Source organism: Nyctibius grandis, chromosome 1 (genome assembly GCF_013368605.1).
Source record: "Nyctibius grandis isolate bNycGra1 chromosome 1, bNycGra1.pri, whole genome shotgun sequence".
NCBI classification, from domain to species: Eukaryota; Metazoa; Chordata; class Aves; order Nyctibiiformes; family Nyctibiidae; genus Nyctibius; species Nyctibius grandis.
Window position 1 is genome coordinate 5,026,658 of NC_090658.1, and position 21,764 is coordinate 5,048,421.

Consider the following 21,764-nt stretch of genomic DNA (forward strand, 5'->3'; position numbering starts at 1 on the left):
AGAGCCACCCTTAGTTTTACCCAATATGAGATTAGTAGAGTCTTACCTTCTCTGCCTGCTCACTTTGGGAAATGTCGCTTCGCAGCATGAAGCTATTCCTTTGTTCTTTACAGTTGCAAAATTTCTCCTGAATTCAGTGGGTATTTGGATCGTTCAGAGAATAGAGGAGCAGATCCTATACATCTCCATATCCTCAGCAGCAGCAGAGTGAATAACACTAAGATTTATCTGTCTGAAGGGTGTTCATGGAAACCAAACTGAGCCTCTAGGTTCTTCCCAAGTCATGGGTTAACACCTCAGTTATTCAAGTTTCTCTTTTGCACATGGCTGCAAATCCTACAAACTCTCTCAAGTGGCATCAGCTTTCTTCATTTGCCACCATCAGCAAATGAATCCAGGTGAAAAATGTGACCCAGCTAGGTGCAGTTGGCACAGTTTGGTGAAGGCAATAGGGCTACAAGGATTTGCACCAGCCAAGGATCTGAACTATACCTGATGCACATATATAATGGTTGTCTGATTGCAAAGGGCTTTGTGTCAGTTAAACATTAGAGCTTCCCCAATTTTGCTTTGCTGTTTCAGTTCTTTACAACTAAGAGTTGTAAAGCTCCTTTGAGCTCCTACAGCCTACATGCTACAAGCACACATGCTTATAAAGGAATAGCACATAGTCGCTAGGGAAACGACACTACAGTCATACAAAAGCAAAATTTAATCTCTATGATCTACAGTGTAGTTTCTCTAAACAGTGAGCAAGAAGTATCTTTTACATTTCAAATTTCTGCATTTTGATAGCTGTTTGCTATCAAAACACTTCTGTTTATAGTTTCATTTTAACAGCTAAGTTATTTCCAGGTATTTAAAATAATATTGGCATTTGTTGCAAAACACCTTGAAGTTTCTATTTTGGTGTTGTATAAAGGCCCATCTCTAATCACAACTCCCAGTTGTGCCTAGGAGAATACAGAAGAGAATAGGAGCCTAGGAGAATACAGAAACACCCGTAAAATTTCCTTCAAGTACTTTCTTCAACAAGTGATCTCCTACAGACCACCCCTTCTCAGTCAGGATTGCAGGATGAGGCCCCAAGAGTGAATGCAGTTTCTTTTTGTCTGGTAGCACACTTTCTGTACAACAGGCAACACGTGAGGCAATAGTCTTCAGACCTAAATCTTGGAAAACAATACTTGATGTCTTCGTATCAGTGTCCTGCCAATTTCTTCTACTCTCCGGCATCCTGGAGGAGAAGTTACGTATCAGTTGAAAGCCCTGCTTTTCGATCTCACTCTAAGCCTTCACTTTTTCTATCCCATAGAAATGTACATTCTGTCAGCGGAAATCCACCCCTCAGAGACCAAGGGTTTGCCACTACTTTTCTACGGATTTATTGCTCTCCTTGTGAAAAACATTTGTACTTGTTTTTACTTAATCTACTCAGTTCCCCATCTATAAGACAGGGATAACAAGAAGTCCTTTTCCTATCTCTCCATAGCCTAATCTGTTTATATTGCAAACATTTCCATCTCCCTTCTGTAGGTTACAACAGCATCTTGCCTCAGGCAAATGAAAGCTATGAGGAAATGTGAGACAGAGGCAGTTATTACTGAAAGGAAACATTGACGTCTCACCTGTCAGTGCCATTGCCAGGCGAAACTCTTCCTTCAGCATCTGGAGAACTTCTTTTGCTCCTTCTTCACCCTAGGAGATTAGGGGACAATATGTACTATTATGCGTGCATATAGCTTGTGTGTAGATACAGACATGTATACGTGTGCCAACAAAGTTCTATGCACAACCGTAACTCCTGAGTACTTACCATAGCAAATTGTAGATTGTCTAGATACATACAGACACACTCAAATACCATCACACATGCACCCCTATGTGCACACATATACACATACATGCATACATTAAGCCTAAACAGTGAGTCTAGATACCCAAAACCAGAAATTTGAGCTTTTTCTAACTTACTTGATAAACCAAGCCCCAGATGAGAGGTCTTCCGATGAATACAGCTTTGGCACCAAGAGCTAATGCTTTGAGAACGTCTGTGCCTTTTCTTACACCACCATCTAGGAACACCTCCACCTTCCCTTCCACAGCCTCAACGATTTCAGGCAAGACATCAATCTAAAAGAGTGAAACCAGGAATACAGCTTGTCTGCGTCTGTAACCCTATTTATTATTTGAATAAATTCTTACGTATAGGAGCCAAGCTTTAAAGAAGCTAAATGAGCAATTGCATGCCTAACTGTATGCACAAATAACACAGCTTTGTATGAAAAACAGCAGTAACTTAGCATGTTAGCAGACACATGCAAAGGTCAAATTTATTTGAAGAGTCACACAGAATGAGAATCAGCAGAGTCACACAAAACATCCATCTGATCCCATGACATGTATCTGATACTTCTGAAGAATATAAGGAACAGCAAGCACAGAGGAGGCCTTTCCTTGATATTGCCCCTCAAACTTCCAGTGTTCACTAGTTTGAGGATGAAGTTGCATCACTGTCACTTTTAAAATAATCATCTTCACTTTCTTGTTTAAATTTATTATTCATTTATACTAAGGGCCAGCTAGCATCCAGGAGCCCAGAGGCAGGCATAATACCTGTAGATATGGAGTAAGAGAAAGATGTGCCCTGAGGAACTTCGAGTTGGCTGAAAAATTTTAATTTTCCTTTGGAAAAATACATCTTGATTACAGAAATAATTGTAGAGGACACTTCTTCATATAGGAAACCATTAGCTTTCCTCTGAGTTTTGAGCAAGGTGGGAAATGCTTTCTTTCAATGCACGTATATGTTAACTTTCACCAAGCTCTACTTATTCCCTACATCAGTGACAAAGGTAAGGGGGAAGAGGATTTTTACTGTTCCCAAGTTACAAGTAAGAAACCAGGGAGTTACATAGCATGTCCACAACACACAAGAGGTCTCAATGGAGAGATGAGCCTCCTGAATTCAAGCCTCAGGCGTTAATTACAGGGTAACTGCTTCTATAATGCCTAAATAGTTCCTATTCATGAATATCAGGAAAGACACAAAACTGGAAGCCAAGTATTAAGGAGACTGGAAACAGTGTGTGGTAGTAAGACAAAAGGCACACAAATTCATGTATTTCAAATAGGGATGTAATTAATTTCCTTTCTAATGGATAAAAAATGACGAGGAGATGGAGGGGAAAAAGCTTGAAAGTGCAGTTTGTTTTTAGATTTGGATTAAAATTTTCTTGAAGTTTGGCACTTGCTGTGATTTTTTTTCCCTTCCCTTTGGTTTTGCTCTCTTGCCAAACATATTTTGGATCTATTTCCATATACAGAGACCACTTTCTACATCCTGACGAACTGTACCAACATTAAAGTGCTATAATAACTAAAGTATGATGCAAACCATAATTAAAACATAGATTTCCTCAATGCGTAACTAGACACTAGAAATATTAACCAGCTTGGGTTCAGCTCACGTTCTAAAAACTCATGAAATTAAAGCAAATTATTGCGTTTCTGAAACAGAAACATTCAACGTGATCCGATACAGATATTTACATTATGAGGACTGCATTGTGAAATGTAGTGCTTTGTATGATGAAATCCCCTGAACACACCAGCTTTAGCAGTGCCTTCTCCTCTGCACTGCGCTCTTGCAAAGGAATAACTCACAACAAGTAGTTTGCAAGTTTAATTTCTGTTCTACTGCAGTTAGCAAAAAAATAATTCCTATTTTTTGAGTTCTCATTGCTCAAAAGGATGTTTTTAATATCTCCATACATTCTTCCTGTTGGATTACCTCACACACAGACTTGCCCAAGATTTTCAAATACTCAGTGAAATTGGGGAATAAGTTCTCAAAAGGTGACAAGGAGATAAAAGAGGACAGAAATTAAAGAAGAAAAATTCATTTCAGAAGTATTAGGCACCCTCACTCTGAAAACTCAGTTCCCCTTAAAGTATCTAAAACTGAATAGCTGCACACTCTCCAACAGCACAAAATCACATTTGAAAAAAGAAAATTCTCAGTCTCCCTTTTGAAACTGGAGACATTCTGATATCAGGGGTTTTTCTTACCAGTCCCCAGGAGTACCTGGAGACAGTCAGGCCAGAGCATCTCAGATGACAATGTCTCAACATCATTAACCATTCAGAAAACCATTTGTGCTGGCATTTGACTACTCCAACGCAGGGCTTGGCTGGTGAAGAACCAGCCAACAAAACCAGGAGATCAATGGGTCCGCGTGAAGACTTCTGAAAATCAACAGGTGAAGGAATTCGGCTGGGGAAATCCTCAGCTGCCCCCGGGGAGGGAACCAGAGAGCAGAAGTGCTCCAGGGAAGGAGGGAACATGCCTGTGGGACAGCAGAGCCGAGCAGATAAGAATTCACGTGCAAAACACTCTGCAGTGAAAAAGGGCTTACCTGTCCCCCTCTCCCTTCAGAAAATCATCATGGAAAACAGGAGGTTTTCCATCAAGGACACATTAGGAATACTGAAACAGCCACAACTGGGCTTTGATTCTCCTCCCTTTCATTCTCTTTTTACTTGCACGTCTTTCCCACATCAAACGAAGCAAGATGAGTGATGACTGGAATTTTGGGGGTTTTCCTTCAGCCTAAACACATACTTTTTTATTTTCCTTTACTTCTTTCTCTTTTGCCACTTGAGAACTTCTCAAATCCCTTTTCACCTTTGGAAAAGGCACAGGGTAGCATGACAAGGAAAAGGAAAAAGGAAAAAACTATAATTTAACCACTCTGTACCTTTTCCAAAGGTGAAAATGTTTGAAAGGAGAAAAAGGGAGAGTTCCATTCTGGCTTTAGCTGTTCTGTAACTCTAATTTTTCAGAAGTCTCTGAAGAATATTAAAAGGGAAAAACAACTCTAGTACCATCTTCAGTGAACTGCAAACAGCAACAGGGGGTTTTCAAAAAAAGAATGAGAAAGGACAAGTGAAAGAGAAGACTGGAAAACATCTCTTAAAGACTTTCCCATTTCTAAACATTTAACTGAAAATAATACGCTATCTGAAATTGCTCATCCAGATTTCCATGCAGGGTGCTGCAGCTAAGGACAGGTTGCCCAGGTAGCTTGAAGGAACAGCCACATGTAAACTCTCCCGTGGTTTTTTGTTTGATGTGACCAAGGGGAGGCTGTGTCTAACTCAGAGTATGATGTGACATACATAGTGAACTTGAGAGAGACTACTGCTCATGGGTTAAGGCATATAACATGCGTATTTACAGGTTTTCCTCCAGCTACAATGTGTTCCAAGAAAGCAAACAAGAAGCCAAAAGGTAGAGAAAACCAGAGACTACTGGTACATACTGGCACCAGTACTTACAGTTGCAGGGACCCCATCAAGCTGTCGTGCTCCATGATTTGACACCAGGATACCATTTACCCCAATCTTTACAGCTTCTTTAGCATCATCAGCTAGGAAAAAAACCCAAACAAACAAGATATGCCCTTCCATAACTGGAAGCTTATTGACACCATGATGAGGTAAATTTTGGCATCACAAAAAAAAACATTGCCAGCTAATGCAAAGCCACGTTAGGGCTTCATCCTGCCAAAGCCCCATCTCAACACAGAAAAAAAATTTATCTTTAAGCAATAAGACCAGAAAAGTAATTCGAAGTGTTGGAGCAGAACGTTTTACCACTTTGGATTAGCAGCCACTTAGGTTGCTAGCCGTTATTTTCTCCACTATGTCCCACAACTCATCACTAAGAAATTATTTTGCTAAATTATTTTCTCCAAGCCAAAAATTATCAGCATGATTACAGTAATAATCCATACTTAACGAAACCGCTTCACTGTGCTCAGTGCTCTTTTGCCAGAATGAAAAATCCAGTTTCCTTTATGTAGTACACAACTCAGATCAGAGTTTACAGGCACAATGAACACAGCAAGTTCAGTCTTCCTGGTCACATCTGATTTCAGATATAACTGATACTATGCCGGCCGACCAACTGACTAGTTTAGTGACCAGTGGCTCCAGTCCCTCCCTACTGAACATCAAGGCAGACACACCCTGTAGCACAGCCCTACAATCCATCTGACAGCTCCAGGTACTGATTTAAAGCAGCTGCTTCTGCAAGTGTCTTGGTTGCTGGGTTTCTAACCACGCATGAGGAAGAGAAGGTTTTTTCCCTTTGATTGCTTTTGGCTCCGTTTTGGCAAATCGTCCCTACTTAGCACAGCAGAGAAATATGAACACGTACCCCACCATATTCCATATCAGCAAAGCAGATGCTTGCTGTCAAAAAGTAATGTAATTCTGTGCAATTTTACAGAAATTTCCCCAGCATGAGCACTTTTCCTTCCCTGGTGCCTCTGTGAGAAGGGAAGCAGCAGAGCTACACACCCCTGAGGATTCCTTTCGCGACGATGGGCAGCGAGGTCAGCCCTCGAAGCCATTTGATGTCCTCCCAGTTGACACTTGCATCAATCGCATCGGCTACGTACACAGCCAGTCCACTATTTTCTCCAAAGTCTTTCCCTGAGGAGAATGCCAGGTCACTGGTTGAAAAGTTTTTTAATCTACAACAAAAGACATAGAAAAATAGCGTGAGAAAGATCCATTGTAGCCACGAATCAGTTCCTAATGCCAGCATTCAATATACCTGTGTTAAACCTTCGCTGTACTGCAGGGCAGGAGCAACAAAAGCCTACCCTGGCATGTCAGATCACAGTCCTTAGCAAGCCGAAGCCTTTGGCTGGCAAAGCATTTGATAACATTGGGGAAATTTTCTCTGGCCCAAGGCAACAGTCCTAGTTCTTTCAAAAGAAATAGGATAAAGTCCAAAATCTAAAGGTTCAGCATCAAATGCGCAATCGGGAGGGAAAACTCAGCAGTGAGAGCACTAATTTGGCCTCAAGCATCTGTCATCCCATAGACCTCCCGTGCGACTTTGGGCACAAGACTTAGCCCCTCCTTTTGCCTCAGTTTCCCACCACGAAATAGGAACAACAGTATCTGCCAGGAGCACTGTGAGGATAGATGCATCAGAGGCTGTGGGACATTCAGACCCTAGAGTGGTACAGGCTGGATGTGAGAAGAGAACATCAGTCTTGCTTGACAGAACCCAGGATGCACTGAAGTCAAGAGCCACACCTCTACTTACCAGCAAAAATCCCCTTAGCTTTCATGAAGCAAATTTCATTTTGTTTTGTGGGGTTTTTTGTTTGATTGTTTGGTTTTTTGGGTTTTTTTTTTTTTTTTCCAAATCCAGGGGATTCAGCTGCTGGAAGAATAGGGGATTGGGTAGGTGAGACGGGAAAAGATGGAAGGAAAATCTTTTTAAGCTCCATAAAATAGATAGAGCTGCATGAAGCCTTGCAAGGAATTCAGAATTCTCATCTGTCCAGCAAGACCAACATCCAGCCAGTTCACCTTGTGTCTTTTTTGTATGTTTCCTTGTAAAATGTAGGGGGGAAAATTAAGTTTGTATGAAAACATTAGCTATTATTTGCTCTTTAGCAGCAAATCAGTCTCTCAGGTTCTAGGAACTGAATGGTAAGTGACAGTCCCTGCGCCAAAGAGTTCACAGACTTACTAAACAAAGCAGGAGAAGCGTAAGGGAGGGCAAATAGAGAAATTCAGGCTGTGCTTGTATTAGAAAGCTGAAGCAGCCCTGAGTGCTCACAAGCATTAAATCACCACTGGTGACACTAGTACTGCCAAGGACACCCATGTCCCACACAAAGCTCGTTGCTCTGTTCTTCAGAAACTGTGTCTCATTCCACATTGCGCTATTTTATACTCATATTTCACTTTCTGGGAAACGCACAGGGTTTTTTGCATGGAAACTGGCTAGTTTCACTGCTGATTTCATGCCTGCAACAAGCAGCACTTCACATGGCTTTTCTGCTCAGCCCCAGGCCCAGAAGAAAATGAGAAGGGAGTGGGCTCTCAGCAAGGTCCAGCTTTTCAGCTGTTGGTTTGTGAAGGGTGGGGTACCCAGAGAAAAACAGAACCATGGATAAGATTATATAAATAACTGTTGTTTTTCTTGGCCTGTGAAATGCAGATCAACACTTGAATGAATGTTGCCTTACATGCGTTTCTGAGCACAATGGCACCTTGTTGTTGCTTTAAAACTTTGTTGAAAGTCCGAAGCCAAGAAAAAGTTATCACGTAACTGAGCAGAGCCCCACGCTAGGAGGGTTTCACCGCCGACTCTGCAACAAAACACTGTCCAAGTGTCATTCTGATATCTGAAGTGATTAATTCAAACCTTTAAAGATTACTCCAGCTTCATATTATTTCATATGGTTCACTCAAACAAAACCTTCTTACAGCTCAGTCAGGTGGGGTCAAAGTGTTTCAGAAATGCTCTGTCGCTTTCCTCAAATATTTTTGGGTTATTTGACTTGCATTCAAAAACTCTTTAACCCCAGGCCTTAAAATGATACTGCCCCTGAAAAAAAGCTATTTAAAGAATTCTTTAATTTTTATATTTTTTTTTTAGGTAAAATGACAGTGTGTATCGACAATGTTTTGTCAATCCCAGATCTATAGCAAGATTACTATATGGGGTATATGCATACCAGCGTACTGTCTTTTAACGTTAGATGTGTCAGGGATTTTTTGGTTTCTGGTGTTTTCCTCATAAGATTGTACTTCAACACAGAAATCACAGGCAGAGTTACGGTTGCTCTGTCAACCTTCATCATATCATATATTAGCTTCAAATACAAGTGTATGGGGGAGATCCAACACCCCAAGCTCTTGAGGTTTTTTTTGCCTCCGAGGTGAAGAATCAGATTCATTGCACAGTCCCGTGGCTTACCTTCAATTTGAATATTATGAAAAAGAAGCAAGACCTCAGGATGTGATATTATATTTCTTGCTATGTACATGTTACATATGGTATGTACACAGTATAACATAACAGTCTTAGGAGACATAGGAACAGCACTTCAGATCCATTGATAATATTCAAAACTAGCTTTCACCCAAAACTCCAATCAAAGTTAATCTGCTTCAAAATACGTTCAGCTATCCTTTATTTTTTTTCCTCTCCATTTTTGTGTTCATTTGCAGGCTCTGAATAAGAGCAAACACAGTAGTCTTAATATATGCTGTGGCAGACTACGGTCACTACCAAGACCGACTTGCAAGATTCTCAGCTCCATTTTGCAAACCCAAGTCTTGGCTATCCCATCCACAAAATACTCTTCCAGCCAGTCCTTGGCTGCTAACGCTGTGCCAGCACTTCAGCAGATGTTTATCAGGGTGGTCTCTACAGTCTACCAATTTCTATTTGCAAAAGGCTAGTAAAATCAGTGCCCTTGCAACACCACAGGATAACTGTTAAAATTAAATGCTGCACAGGCCCTGCAGTAGAGAGGAACTAGAATTAATGCTGAAGTCAATCATGAGGCCACAAATCCTTCCGAGATATAGAAAATGTCCCAAAACACATGTGGGAGTGGAAATTGCCCTCATGGAGAATTTAGTAAGATTGACACCCATGTGTTTCTGTATTTGAGTAAAAGAGGAGCTGAAGTTGCTTGGAAAGGGGCTCTGTGGTCAGTAGCAACATGGCCCTGGACCCAGTGCAGTGTCATAGGATAACACAGGTTAGAATGGACCATAACATTGGCTGGAAGGGGTATTTGGTCTACTCAGTCCAGGCCATCTCCACAGCTGTTCCAAGTCAGAGCAGGTTGCACAGGGCTGTGCCTAGCTGAGTTTTGAAGACATCCAAGGATACATTGACAGATGTACAAAGAAATGGCCCATCTCTCTAACTTCAGCACTCTGCAGCCTCATTGCCTGGCACACAGTTTCTTTTACAGTCCTCAAACAGCCAAGAAAGCCTAGTTTTGACCCTAAGCAGATCACAGCCCAAGCACAGGGAGAGGCAGGTGCTCAGTTCCTCGGTGTTATCGCCTGTGTGGCACCTGGAAGGAATTCCTTGTGCCAGAGACAAATTTCCCCCACAGCACCTCATGGTGACCATGGCATTGCCACATGCCTGTCCCACATCCCTCAAGCTGGCACCTACCTGAGGTGGGGAGGGAGCTGGAACTTGTTGCGCACATCGTTGATGCGCCGGCCGAGGAACGGCGTGTCCACCGTCACGAAGATCCCTTTGTAGCCTGCTCTCTCCGCCCGCTTCACGAGGGATTTGGTAACCTCCCGGTCCTTGTACACATAAAGCTGCAGCCAGTGAAGGCCGGCTGGAGCTGCTTCAGCCACTTCTTCAATGGAAGAGGTGGCCCAGGAGCTCAGCATCATCCCTGTCCCCATTGCCTGGCAGGCTGCAGGAACACAAGGTTATATTTGAGATTATCCAAAAAGGTTTCTCTAAACAGGAGCGCTTGGCTCACCAGAGTGTGTCGGTGCACGTAATTTCACGCTGCCTTTCCTCAGTGTTGATGCATTTCCAGCCTTCCAGAGAAGGTAACATTAATAGCAGTTACTAACAGTGGTGGAGTACTGTGGGTGCTCTCTGGCTCATTCTCTGTGTTTATAGGCAAATTTCTGGTGGCTGCTGACTGCACACTCTTTGGGATGATCCCTGCTCCAATACTGGAAATAAAGGATATTATAATCAAACTAAGCCTAACCCATACTAATAATTCTTTATCCTATGGGGAGCCTGTTTGTAAGTCCCTAGTGTCTGGCTGCCACTTGTCAGAAATTTTGGCACATACATTTAAGGACATATACACACACATGCACAGTTTTAAATGATTAAAAAAAAAAGCATTTAAGGCTTCCAGTTTCTTGAGCACTGCCACACTGCTGCAGATCGGTGTTTCGGATCTGTCATTCTCAACATTGCTCTTCAGTCCTCCTCACCACTGCCACACACGCTCCCTTGAGCATTTTGATGATGGCATTTTGGCTGCTTTCTCCTATCCCTAAAATGTTCATTAGCATGAAACCTGTCTTTCGTGAAGTGCTCTTCTAGTAAATGCCTGTTGTCATCCCTACAGAGTATTTCGAGGCATAATGAAACAGAAGGACAACGTCCAGCAGACAACCTCATTTAAAGACTTGAGGTGGAAGCTCCACTGTTCTTTGCTTCAACACTTTTGCTGACGGTCTCGTGGACTGAAGGAGAGGGACCCCATGTCCATGGTGTGTTCCCACATGTAAAGCTTCACACTTCTGGCAATAAAAACTAGAAGTTCTGATCTCGCTGAGAGTGGGAGAAACACATCCCAAGTGGCAGTCCCCACCCAGAAGACTCCAAAGGTAAATAAAAAATGAGCAAGTACAACAAACAAATGGTTTCCAAAGCCTCTGCTGAGGCCAAAGGGATGGGTGCTTATGCCCGATGTGTTTTGGCCTTTCCTCCTTTACCTTCAAAAAGCTGTGGAGTGACATCACTCCCGAGGCATGGGCAGCCCCAAGGTTAAATGTCATGGAACAATCCCATATGGGGTCAAAGCAGCTGGAGGCTCTGTGCCGGCCGCCTCCCTTGGGATGATTTCCAACTTGGGCTGCACTACAAACCAGCTAACCTCATATAATTATATTTTTATGAATCCATCACTTACTCTTTTTGGAGTAATCTGTCACTTAATATAAAATAAAGGAAAACACACTGTAAAACTCAAAAATATTATATGAAGCCTTATTTTTCTTGGTCTACCGCAGTATGCACATGTTTAACGTAAATGGACCTCTGTTTCAAAACGTCATCTCCAGCCCATCGAGGAATTAAAAAGTGGTCTTTATGACAACATTTTATTAAATAAGGATTACAAGTCTCTCAGAGTGGAAACTTATGAACAGCTTATTCAAACAAATTGGTTACACCCTCCCACGGCCACCAGGCAGCTTTCAATCAGTGGAAATACAGTAGCAATGAACCAAAACACTCTACATTTTAGCCATTTCATTTCTCCCCTTAAAATTACTGAAAAGAGTTCCTTCTCACAGATTAAGTACCTAGAAATGAGTTTCTTCTGAAGAACCCATGCATACAGAATGCCTAAAGTCCTGTTAGTATCAGCTGTGGTGGGTTATCACAAATCCCATAATAAGCAATTCACCAAATCAAGTCTGTTAAGTGATTCTAAGAAAAAGGGGATCCACATTCCTGTTGCTCTGTCAAATATGAGTTCATGAATGAGAGGGAGGGTTGTGAACCCAGCAATTGCAAAACCCTCAGATCAGATAAGGGAAAAATGTAAATGTTATGGTTCAATCTGCCTTTAGGTATCCATTTATTTCTATTCTTATTTTTATTCTCAACTCTACCTCCACAGCCCTAAGGATACAATAATCGTTGGGAGAGCAAAAATGAAAATAGAAGCTGCACGATAAAACGTATCCGGTGAACGGAAGATTTAAAACACAAAATAATATCGCATCCTTTCAACTTATCTGCATACATGGCAACAGAGAAGACAACACTTCCATCTTATTTAAGATTAGATTTAAGCAGTTTGGTTCAATCAGAGTTCAACCATCCCAAACTGGGTTATGGGGATTTCACAAAAGCATAATCACAAAATTCCTCTCCTCTGTCCCGTAAAGTTAACAACTCTCTGGTAAAGCACCAGCTAAACACGCGGATTTTGGATTTGCACGGTCAAATTCAAACTTCACGCACACAAAATTTTTCAAACTTTTAGAGATTCCAAGTTCCAGCTTTAGCTGATCTGTGCTTTATCTTGATCATTTGAAAGCTTATTTTGACAATTTTCTAGACTTTCAAAAACATATGATACATAGTACTAAGTGTTGCCAGGCTCTGTTTTTTTCCTACCTCAAATCAGGTTTTGCTTAAAAACATACTCTCCCACTTCTTGCATATTTAGCTGCTGTTGAAGAAAACAGAAGCAATTCATTTCCTCCAACAACTATATTTTACACTTCAATTTTGGGGTGCTGCAAATACCTCTGTTTGTTATTACAAATCAGTCCTGGATCCATATTCCCAGGGGATGCTGTTGTGGCAATATGTGACATTTGCCAGAGTTTAAACATCAGATTTTTGTAAACCAGCCTTTCCTCATGCCATTTCAGATTGCTTTTAGTCTTTTTTTTTCTTTTTCCAGGTCTTCTTTTAATCCTGAGCCTTGCCCAAAGGATTCATTTACCTTTGTACACGCTGCAGGCTCCCACTGAGGTCAGTGACGGTGCAGAGAGCACGGCATTAGCCACACACAGGAGGCTGGGGAAGTTTTCCATATCAGGACAATAAAGCTTTGAGTTATTTCTATTCCACCTTGTTTCAGGGACAAATGCAACCAGAATTGGGATATGGTGGGGTGCTTGGGAAAGGGCAGTTTCACAGCCTTCGCTTCTTGGGTGCCTTGAGTGGGTGCAGGTTTCTCAGCCCCACTGCTACCTGCCTGTACTTAGCCCAGGGAAGCCACGAGCAAGGACATACCTTCTCACCAAGGAACATAAATGTCAATAAAATGGCGCTTTCCTCATTCTTGGGGAATTCAACTGAAGTATTTTACACAGCAACACATCAAAGTTGACCATAGGACAGGACCCACTTGTGGAGTCCACATGAAAACAGAGCAATAATGTTTTTTAGCCCTTTTTTCATCCGGAAGCCTCAGAGTCTCTTTCCCACATCTGATAGGACATCACTCTGTTAACTGGTATAGGAAGGGTATGGAGTTTGTCCCTGTGGTCAACACATGGGCAACATGCTTCAGGGGAGGACACTGGAGAAGAGCCCAGTTTAAGCTTGCATATTTTGTCAGGGTTACCTTGTATGGGAAGGGGAACTCTTGCTATTTTTCTCTAGCTGTGCAAATTGCCATCATTTCCCTTTCAGGGGCATCTCCAAAGCACAGCAGCCAAACTGCCCCACTGTGGTTGGTATTCCCTGAATTCACCAGTGTATTCACTGTGTCCGAGTTAGGGGCCAGAGGACATGACTTGGGATCAACACGATGTCCTTTTGGCACGGTGGTATTTCTCAAGAGAAGTAGCTATGCTCTTGGAGCTGCATCTCCTGAAAAACACAGTTGTTTAAAGTACTTAACATTACTCTCTTGACAAAACACACTTGGCTGAGAAATCCGCTGCCCAGCCTTACCTCACTTACCCCTTACAAAACACTGTGTGCGAGTTGTGCCTACGATCCTTTTGTTGACACAACCCATTTTGTCAGCTGTGCAGGAAGGCTGCAGGCAGCAGGGAAAATACACGTGGCCAAAATGGCTCTGGCTGGTCTAGGAGGGCTGTCATGCCAGACTGCCTGCGTACACTTGCATCAGAAAGTCCTCTGGCCATGCCGGTCTCTGGGACGGGGGGGAGTCAGGGCCAGGTCAGTCCAGCCCATACTGTCCCACGTGAATATTGTCCTCTCAATGACTCTGGAGTAGCCATACTTCAAAATTAACTTTTTTTTTTGGAACACCACATAGAAAACAGGTGAAAGATGGGTACAAAGTCCTGATGTTTTCATCGCGGCTGAGCACAAAGAGCAAAAGACTGCAAAATCCCTCCTTCACAGTCACGAGCACGTCAGATGAGCACAAGGAGCCTGAATTCAGATACTCAGCAGCATCAGAGCCAACAAAAAGCATGTTAGAAGTCTGTTAAGAGCCAAAGGAACAAAGGTGTTGCTTCCTCTCTAGTGGAAATGATAGAGCTGCCAGTAACTAAACTAAACGAGGGAGGGGAAAAAAGCTTTTCAGTCGATATTCCTGTTCTCTATTTGGCAAAGCGAATGGTGCAGTCACATCGCAGGTGATGGTGAAACCCTTCTTGCGTCAGCAGTAACTCAGAAAGTCGTTTGAGAGCAATTGCAGAGGGTAAACACAAAAACATGAGATCTGAGCAACTAGCATTCAAAGTTTTCAAAAGATCTGGCCGACAAAACAGTCAGGCTGTTCAGCCTGATTTTCAGCAAGTCAGAGAGAAGTCAGGTATTGCAATACCCCTTCTGGGCTCAAACACAAGAATATAAGTTAAGCAGTCAGTAAGAGAGTGTTATGTAAGTATATAAACAGAATGGCATATATAAAAAATATAAATATAAACAGAATAGAAATCTCAATAAAATAATGCTATATATCTGTTTATAATCAATTAAGGCTTCAAAAAATTGCTATTCCTTGCTAAGCAGCTGGATGGTGCACAAAATTCTGTTTCGGTGCACTATAAGGTGGGTCCTATTGTCCTGGTTTGGCTCAAACCAGGCCAAATAGCCTTAGAGAACCCAAGGTCACTGCTTACGAGTAAAGAGCCGAAGGGGGTTGTACCTGCAGGGAGGAGTGGACGGGGCAGGTGACCCAGGATTGACCAGCAAGGTATTCCATCCCATACATGTCATTCTCACTTTCCTGTTTATCACTAACCCACTGCCTCCTGGAGGTGGGGCCCAGGAGGGAGGGGCCCTCCTGTCTCCCACTGATTGGTACCAGCTTTGCCAAATCTCCAGTTAAAAGCCTGCAGGTGTGATGGCAGGAGAGCTATTGCATTTTGCCCTCTGCCCGTGCTGGGTGGAGCTACTGCATTTTCCCCTCTGTCTGTGCTGGGGGGAGGTACTGCCTTTTCCCCTCTGCCTGTACTGGGGGGAGCAACTCTGCCTGAGGAGGATTTCCAAGCTCTTGATCTTGGTTTTGTACATATTTGTATATATTTGGTTATTTCTATTATTATTGTTATTATATTCTTTTTCATTATTATAGTTTATTAAAACTGTTTTAACTTTCCAACCCATAAGTCTCTCTCCCTTTTCCCTTTCCCTTTCCCTTAGGTGGGGGGGGAGAGGGTTAACAGAGAGCATCTGCCACCTGGTTAATAGCTGGCCCAGCTTTAAACCGTGACAGATTTATTGGCGCCCAACGTGGGGCTCGAGAGAAGCTCCAACAGGTTGCTCTGATAAGTTGAATCCTGGCTCTGGTGGGAGGAGACCTGGAGAACTCAGCTGAGAGAATATCAGATTTCTTCCTTTGAGATTTACGAGGGGTTGGAAAGTTAAAACAGATAGTGAAGATGGTGATGTCATTTTTGAATGCTGTGTTATCTCATCTTTTTATGGAGTTTCTTTCACAATTGAGTATTGCAATGATGCCTTACCTGCCGTGGGCACTGTGTTATTGCTTGCTTCTTATGAATGTTTACATGCAGTTTAGCAGTGGGCGCTGGTCGAAATGTATTGTTTTGGTATGGGGTTTGATACTGATTTATGCTGTGATAAACTGGGCAGTTAATATTCCGATCTCTTATCTCTATGACACAATGATGGGCAGCTTTAATCGCGAATCAGTAGCAGCAACTTCATCTGCACGCTCCAGGCATCCTTTAGCTGACTCTGTTAATGATTACACTTCCAGTTTTACTTTGGGAAATAGTACCTTCTCCTTTTCTGCCAAGCTGATTCCACTAGATTTTGCGAAATTAGGATGGTACTGTCTAGGTGGCATGTTTTTATTTTTGTTTGTCCTGAATGTGTTTCTGATGTGGGATAAGATTAAATATCGGTGCAGGGACAGTTGTAGGTGTTATGCAGCCACCTCAGATCCTACAGTGTGTACTGCCGCTACAGCCACTAAACCCACTGAAACCTTGGCAGCCTGTACCACAGCTGCTACACCCCCCAAGATGGCCACTGCAGCTACTCAGACTCTCAGCACTCCCACGACAGCCACTGCATCTACTCAGACTCCAGCATCTATCGAATCTGTACCAATTGCTCCTGTAACCAGGAAGAAATACCAAAAGAAATCAGCTCGTGAAGTGAAGGATGATGACTCGGAGCCTTCTAAGGCAGAGCCATCATATGACCCAGGTGAGGGCCCTTCTCAGGCAGAGTTAGGGCCTGACACAGATGGGGGTTTCCTCGATCGTCCTTTTAAAGCAGACCCATCACAGAAGAAAGGCCCTTCTAAAGCAGAACTATCACAAGAGGACTCGGACGTAGAGATAACCTACCACTCCTTATCCCTGAAGGACCTGAGAAATATAAGGAAAGACTTCAGCCGTTATGACAGTGAACCTATTATTACCTGGTTGCTCCGATGCTGGGATAATGGGGCAGACAGCATGCAATTGGATGGCAGAGAAGCCAGACAGTTGGGATCCCTGTCCAGAGATGGTGGTATTGATAAAGCGCTCGCAAGAAAGTCAAACACTGTCAGTCTCTGGAGGCGACTCTTGTCAGCTGTAAAGAGCAGGTATCCCTATAAAGATGATGTTATGAGCCACCTAAGCAAATGGACCACTATAGAAAAAGGTATTAACTACCTTAGAGAACTGGCTGTGCAAGAGATCATTTATAGACACCCACGGGACATTGTAGATCCTGTAGATCCTGATGAAGTGGAATGCAACCGATCCATGTTCCGGAAGGTTGTGAAGAATGCTCCACCGACATATACCCATACATTGTCAATATTAGTATGGGGAGAAGATGCTATGGCACGATCTAGTGTGGGCGAAATGGCTAACTGTATGCGACAGTATGAAGATAGTATTTCTTCCCCACTGCAGGCACGCATCTCGGCTGTGGAAAAACTGACTAAGGAGAACAAGGACTCATTTAAACAACTGTCAGACAAACTGTCCATGATCGAGAATAAACTTGACTCTCTACCTACACAGGCGCGCGTTGCAGCTGTTAAGAGAAAACGTTCTCCTACAGGACCAGCTCAAAGGAAAAGGAACACATCACGAGGTATCCTGTGGTTTGCCCTGCGTGGTTATGGGGAGGACATGAGCAGATGGCATGGACAACCTACCAGTACCCTACAGGCACGAGTACGTGAGTTGCAAGCTAAAAGAAATACCAGAGAGAATTTTTCTAGGAGGATGGTTGCTCCAGTTACCAGTGAGCAGGACCCCAGTCAGGGGAGATGGGCCTCAAATCACTTTTTCCCAAGTGTGAATAGGAGAAATGAAGGTCCAGTCCCTGTGAGCAGCATGAATCCATTTCTCAATTAGGGGGGCCCTGCCTCCAGCCAGGTGGAGGAGAGGGACAACCGGATTTATTGGACTGTGTGGATTCGATGGCCTGGCACATTAAAACCACAAAGGTATCGAGCCCTGGTAGACACTGGTGCACAGTGCACCCTAATGCCATCGGATCATAAAGGGGCAGAATCTATCAGCATTTCAGGAGTAACAGGAGGATCTCAAGTGTTATCTGTATTGGAGGCCGAAGTGAGCCTAACTAAAAATGAATGGAAAAAGCACCCCATTGTGACTGGCCCAGATGCTCCGTGCATCCTTGGCATAGACTACCTCAAGAGAGGGTATTTTAAGGACCCAAAAGGGTACAGATGGGCCTTTGGTATAGCAGCTGTAGAGACTGAGGACATTAAACAGCTGTCTACCTTGCCTGGCCTCTCAGAAGATCCTTCTGTTGTGGGGTTGCTGAAGGTTGAAGAACAACAGGTGCCAATTGCTACTACCACGGTGCACCGACGACAATATCGCACCAATCGAGACTCCCTGATCCCCATTCATAAACTGATTAGACAATTAGAAAATCAAGGAGTGATTACCAAGACTCGCTCACCCTTTAATAGTCCTATATGGCCAGTGCGAAAGTCTGATGGAGAATGGAGATTAACTGTGGACTATCGTGGCCTAAATGAAGTTACGCCACCGCTGAGTGCTGCTGTGCCAGACATGCTAGAACTTCAATACGAACTGGAGTCAAAGGCAGCCAAGTGGTACGCCACCATAGACATTGCTAATGCCTTTTTCTCTATTCCTTTGGCACCAAAGTGCAGGCCACAGTTTGCTTTTACCTGGAGAGGTATCCAGTACACCTGGAATCGACTGCCCCAGGGGTGGAAACACAGTCCTACTATTTGCCATGGACTGATCCAGACTGCACTAGAAAAGGGTGGAGCTCCAGAACATTTGCAATACATTGATGACATCATTGTATGGGGTGATACAGCAGCAGAAGTTTTTGACAAAGGGGAGAAAATAATCCAAATTCTTCTGAAAGCTGGTTTTGCCATAAAAAGAGGCAAGGTCAAGGGACCTGCCCGGGAGATCCAGTTTTTAGGGATTAAATGGCAAGATGGGCGTCGCCAGATCCCGATAGAGGTGATCAACAAAATAACAGCAATGTCCGCACCAACTAACAAAAAGGAAACACAAGCCTTCTTAGGTGTTGTGGGTTTCTGGAGAATGCATATTCCAGATTACAGCCAGATTGTACGCCCTCTTTATCAAGTGACCAGAAAGAAGAATGATTTTCAGTGGGGCCCTGAACAACGACAGGCTTTTGAACAGATTAAACAAGAGATTGTGCATGCAGTAGCCCTTGGACCAGTCCGTACGGGACAAGATGTTAAAAATGTGCTCTACACCGCAGCTGGGGACAATGGTCCTACCTGGAGCCTCTGGCAGAAAGTGCCAGGGGAGACTCGAGGTCGACCCCTAGGATTTTGGAGTCGAGGATACAAGGGCTCCGAGGCCAATTACACTCCAACTGAAAAAGAGATACTGGCAGCATATGAAGGAGTTAGAGCTGCTTCAGAGGTAATTGGTACTGAAGCACAACTTCTCCTAGCACCTCGACTACCAGTACTAGGCTGGATGTTCAAGGGTAAGGTTCCCACTACCCATCATGCAACTGATGCGACGTGGAGTAAATGGATTGCATTAATTACGCAGAGGGCTCGAATAGGAAACCCTAATCGCCCAGGAATCTTAGAAGTAATCATGGACTGGCCAGAAGGCAAAGACTTCGGAATGCCACCAGAAAAGGAGGTGACACGTGCTGAAGAAGCCCCACCATATAATGAACTACCAGAGGATGAGAAGCAGTATGCGCTGTTCACCGATGGATCCTGCCGTCTTGTAGGAAAGCATCGGAAGTGGAAAGCTGCTGTATGGAGTCCTATACGACGAGTCACAGAAGCCACAGAAGGACAAGGTGAATCAAGTCAATTTGCAGAAGTAAAAGCCATCCAGCTGGCTTTAGACATTGCTAAACGAGAAAAGTGGCCAAGGCTGTATCTTTATACTGACTCATGGATGGTGGCAAATGCCTTGTGGGGGTGGTTAAAGCAGTGGAAGCAAAGCAACTGGCAGCGCAAAGGGAAACCTATTTGGGCTGCTAAATTGTGGCAAGATATTGCTGCTCGGCTAGAGAAACTAATCGTGAAGGCACGTCATGTAGATGCTCACGTACCTAAAAGTCGGGCAACTGAGGAACATCGAAACAACCAACAAGCGGATCAAGCTGCTAAAGTGTTCCAAATAGATTTGGACTGGGAACACAAAGGTGAACTATTTTTAGCTCGGTGGGCTCATGACACTTCAGGTCATCAAGGGAGAGATGCAACATACAGATGGGCTCGTGACCGAGGGGTGGACTTAACCATGGACTCTATTGCACAGGTTATCCATGATTGTGAAACATGCGCCGCAATTAAGCAAGCCAAACGGTTAAAACCTTTGTGGTATGGGGGGCGGTGGTTGAAATATAAATATGGGGAGGCCTGGCAAATTGACTATATCACACTCCCTCAGACCCGCCAGGGTAAACGCTATGTGCTTACCATGGTGGAGGCGACCACCGGATGGTTGGAAACATACTCTGTGCCCCATGCCACTGCCCGGAACACTATTCTGGGCCTCGAAAAGCAAATCTTGTGGCGACACGGCACGCCAGAGAGAATTGAGTCGGACAATGGGACTCATTTCAAAAACAGTCTCACAGACAACTGGGCCAAAGAGCATGGCATTGAATGGGTATATCACATCCCCTATCATGCACCAGCCTCTGGGAAAATTGAACGGTATAATGGGCTGTTAAAAACTACCCTGAAAGCAATGGGGGGTGGAACCTTTAAAAACTGGGATAAACATCTGGCACAAGCTACCTGGTTAGTTAACACCAGGGGATCTATCAATCGAGCTGGCCCTGCTCAGTCAGACCTTCTACATACAGTAGAAGGAGATAAAGTCCCTGTGGTGCATGAAAGGAATCTATTGGGAAAAACTGTCTGGATTCTTCCTGTAATGGGCAAAGGTAAACCCATTCGTGGGATTGCTTTTGCTCAGGGACCTGGATGTACTTGGTGGGTGATGTTGCAAGATGGTGAAGTCCGATGTGTCCCTGAAGGTGATCTGATTATGGGTGAGACTACTTAAGTCTGAACTGCATGTTGTTGCTGCATAAGTGTCTTTTAGGTTAAGACAGTGGTGATGCGACCGGAGCTAGCTTCATCAAGTGGCGTCCAGTAACCTCCTCGAGTCTGACATCTTTAACCTGCAACCCGTGGGCACGAACCATGACAAAAGAGAGACTGCTAGCCAGAAAGACTGCTGAGAGACTGCTAACCAGATGCAAACCCACAATCCTGAACCAAATGAACTTGATGGACTTTTCGCATAAAGATGAATCATAGACTAGTGATATGTACATATATATTTGAAAATGAAAAGGTACTGGTGATCTGAGTATGACATGAATGGTATGGAATAAGGGGTGGAATGTCCTGGTTTGGCTCAAACCAGGCCAAATAGCCTTAGAGAACCCAAGGTCACTGCTTACGAGTAAAGAGCCGAAGGGGGTTGTACCTGCAGGGAGGAGTGGACGGGGCAGGTGACCCAGGATTGACCAGCAAGGTATTCCATCCCATACATGTCATTCTCACTTTCCTGTTTATCACTAACCCACTGCCTCCTGGAGGTGGGGCCCAGGAGGGAGGGGCCCTCCTGTCTCCCACTGATTGGTACCAGCTTTGCCAAATCTCCAGTTAAAAGCCTGCAGGTGTGATGGCAGGAGAGCTATTGCATTTTGCCCTCTGCCCGTGCTGGGTGGAGCTACTGCATTTTCCCCTCTGTCTGTGCTG

General features: G+C 43.8%; 1 protein-coding gene across 1 annotated transcript in view; it reads right to left on the reverse strand.

Moving 5' to 3' along the window:
- Nucleotides 1-1,035: 1,035 nt before the first annotated feature.
- Nucleotides 1,036-21,764, reverse strand: part of HAO1 (hydroxyacid oxidase 1) — a 32,321-nt gene continuing 11,592 nt past the window's right edge. The window contains exons 3-8 of the mRNA XM_068409292.1: nt 10,016-10,271; nt 6,367-6,542; nt 5,341-5,432; nt 1,975-2,133; nt 1,629-1,698; nt 1,036-1,237 (exon numbers count right to left, since the gene is read on the reverse strand). Coding sequence (XP_068265393.1) covers nt 1,167-1,237; nt 1,629-1,698; nt 1,975-2,133; nt 5,341-5,432; nt 6,367-6,542; nt 10,016-10,271 — 824 coding nt within the window. The 3' untranslated portion in view covers nt 1,036-1,166. The remainder of the gene's footprint in view (nt 1,238-1,628; nt 1,699-1,974; nt 2,134-5,340; nt 5,433-6,366; nt 6,543-10,015; nt 10,272-21,764) is intronic.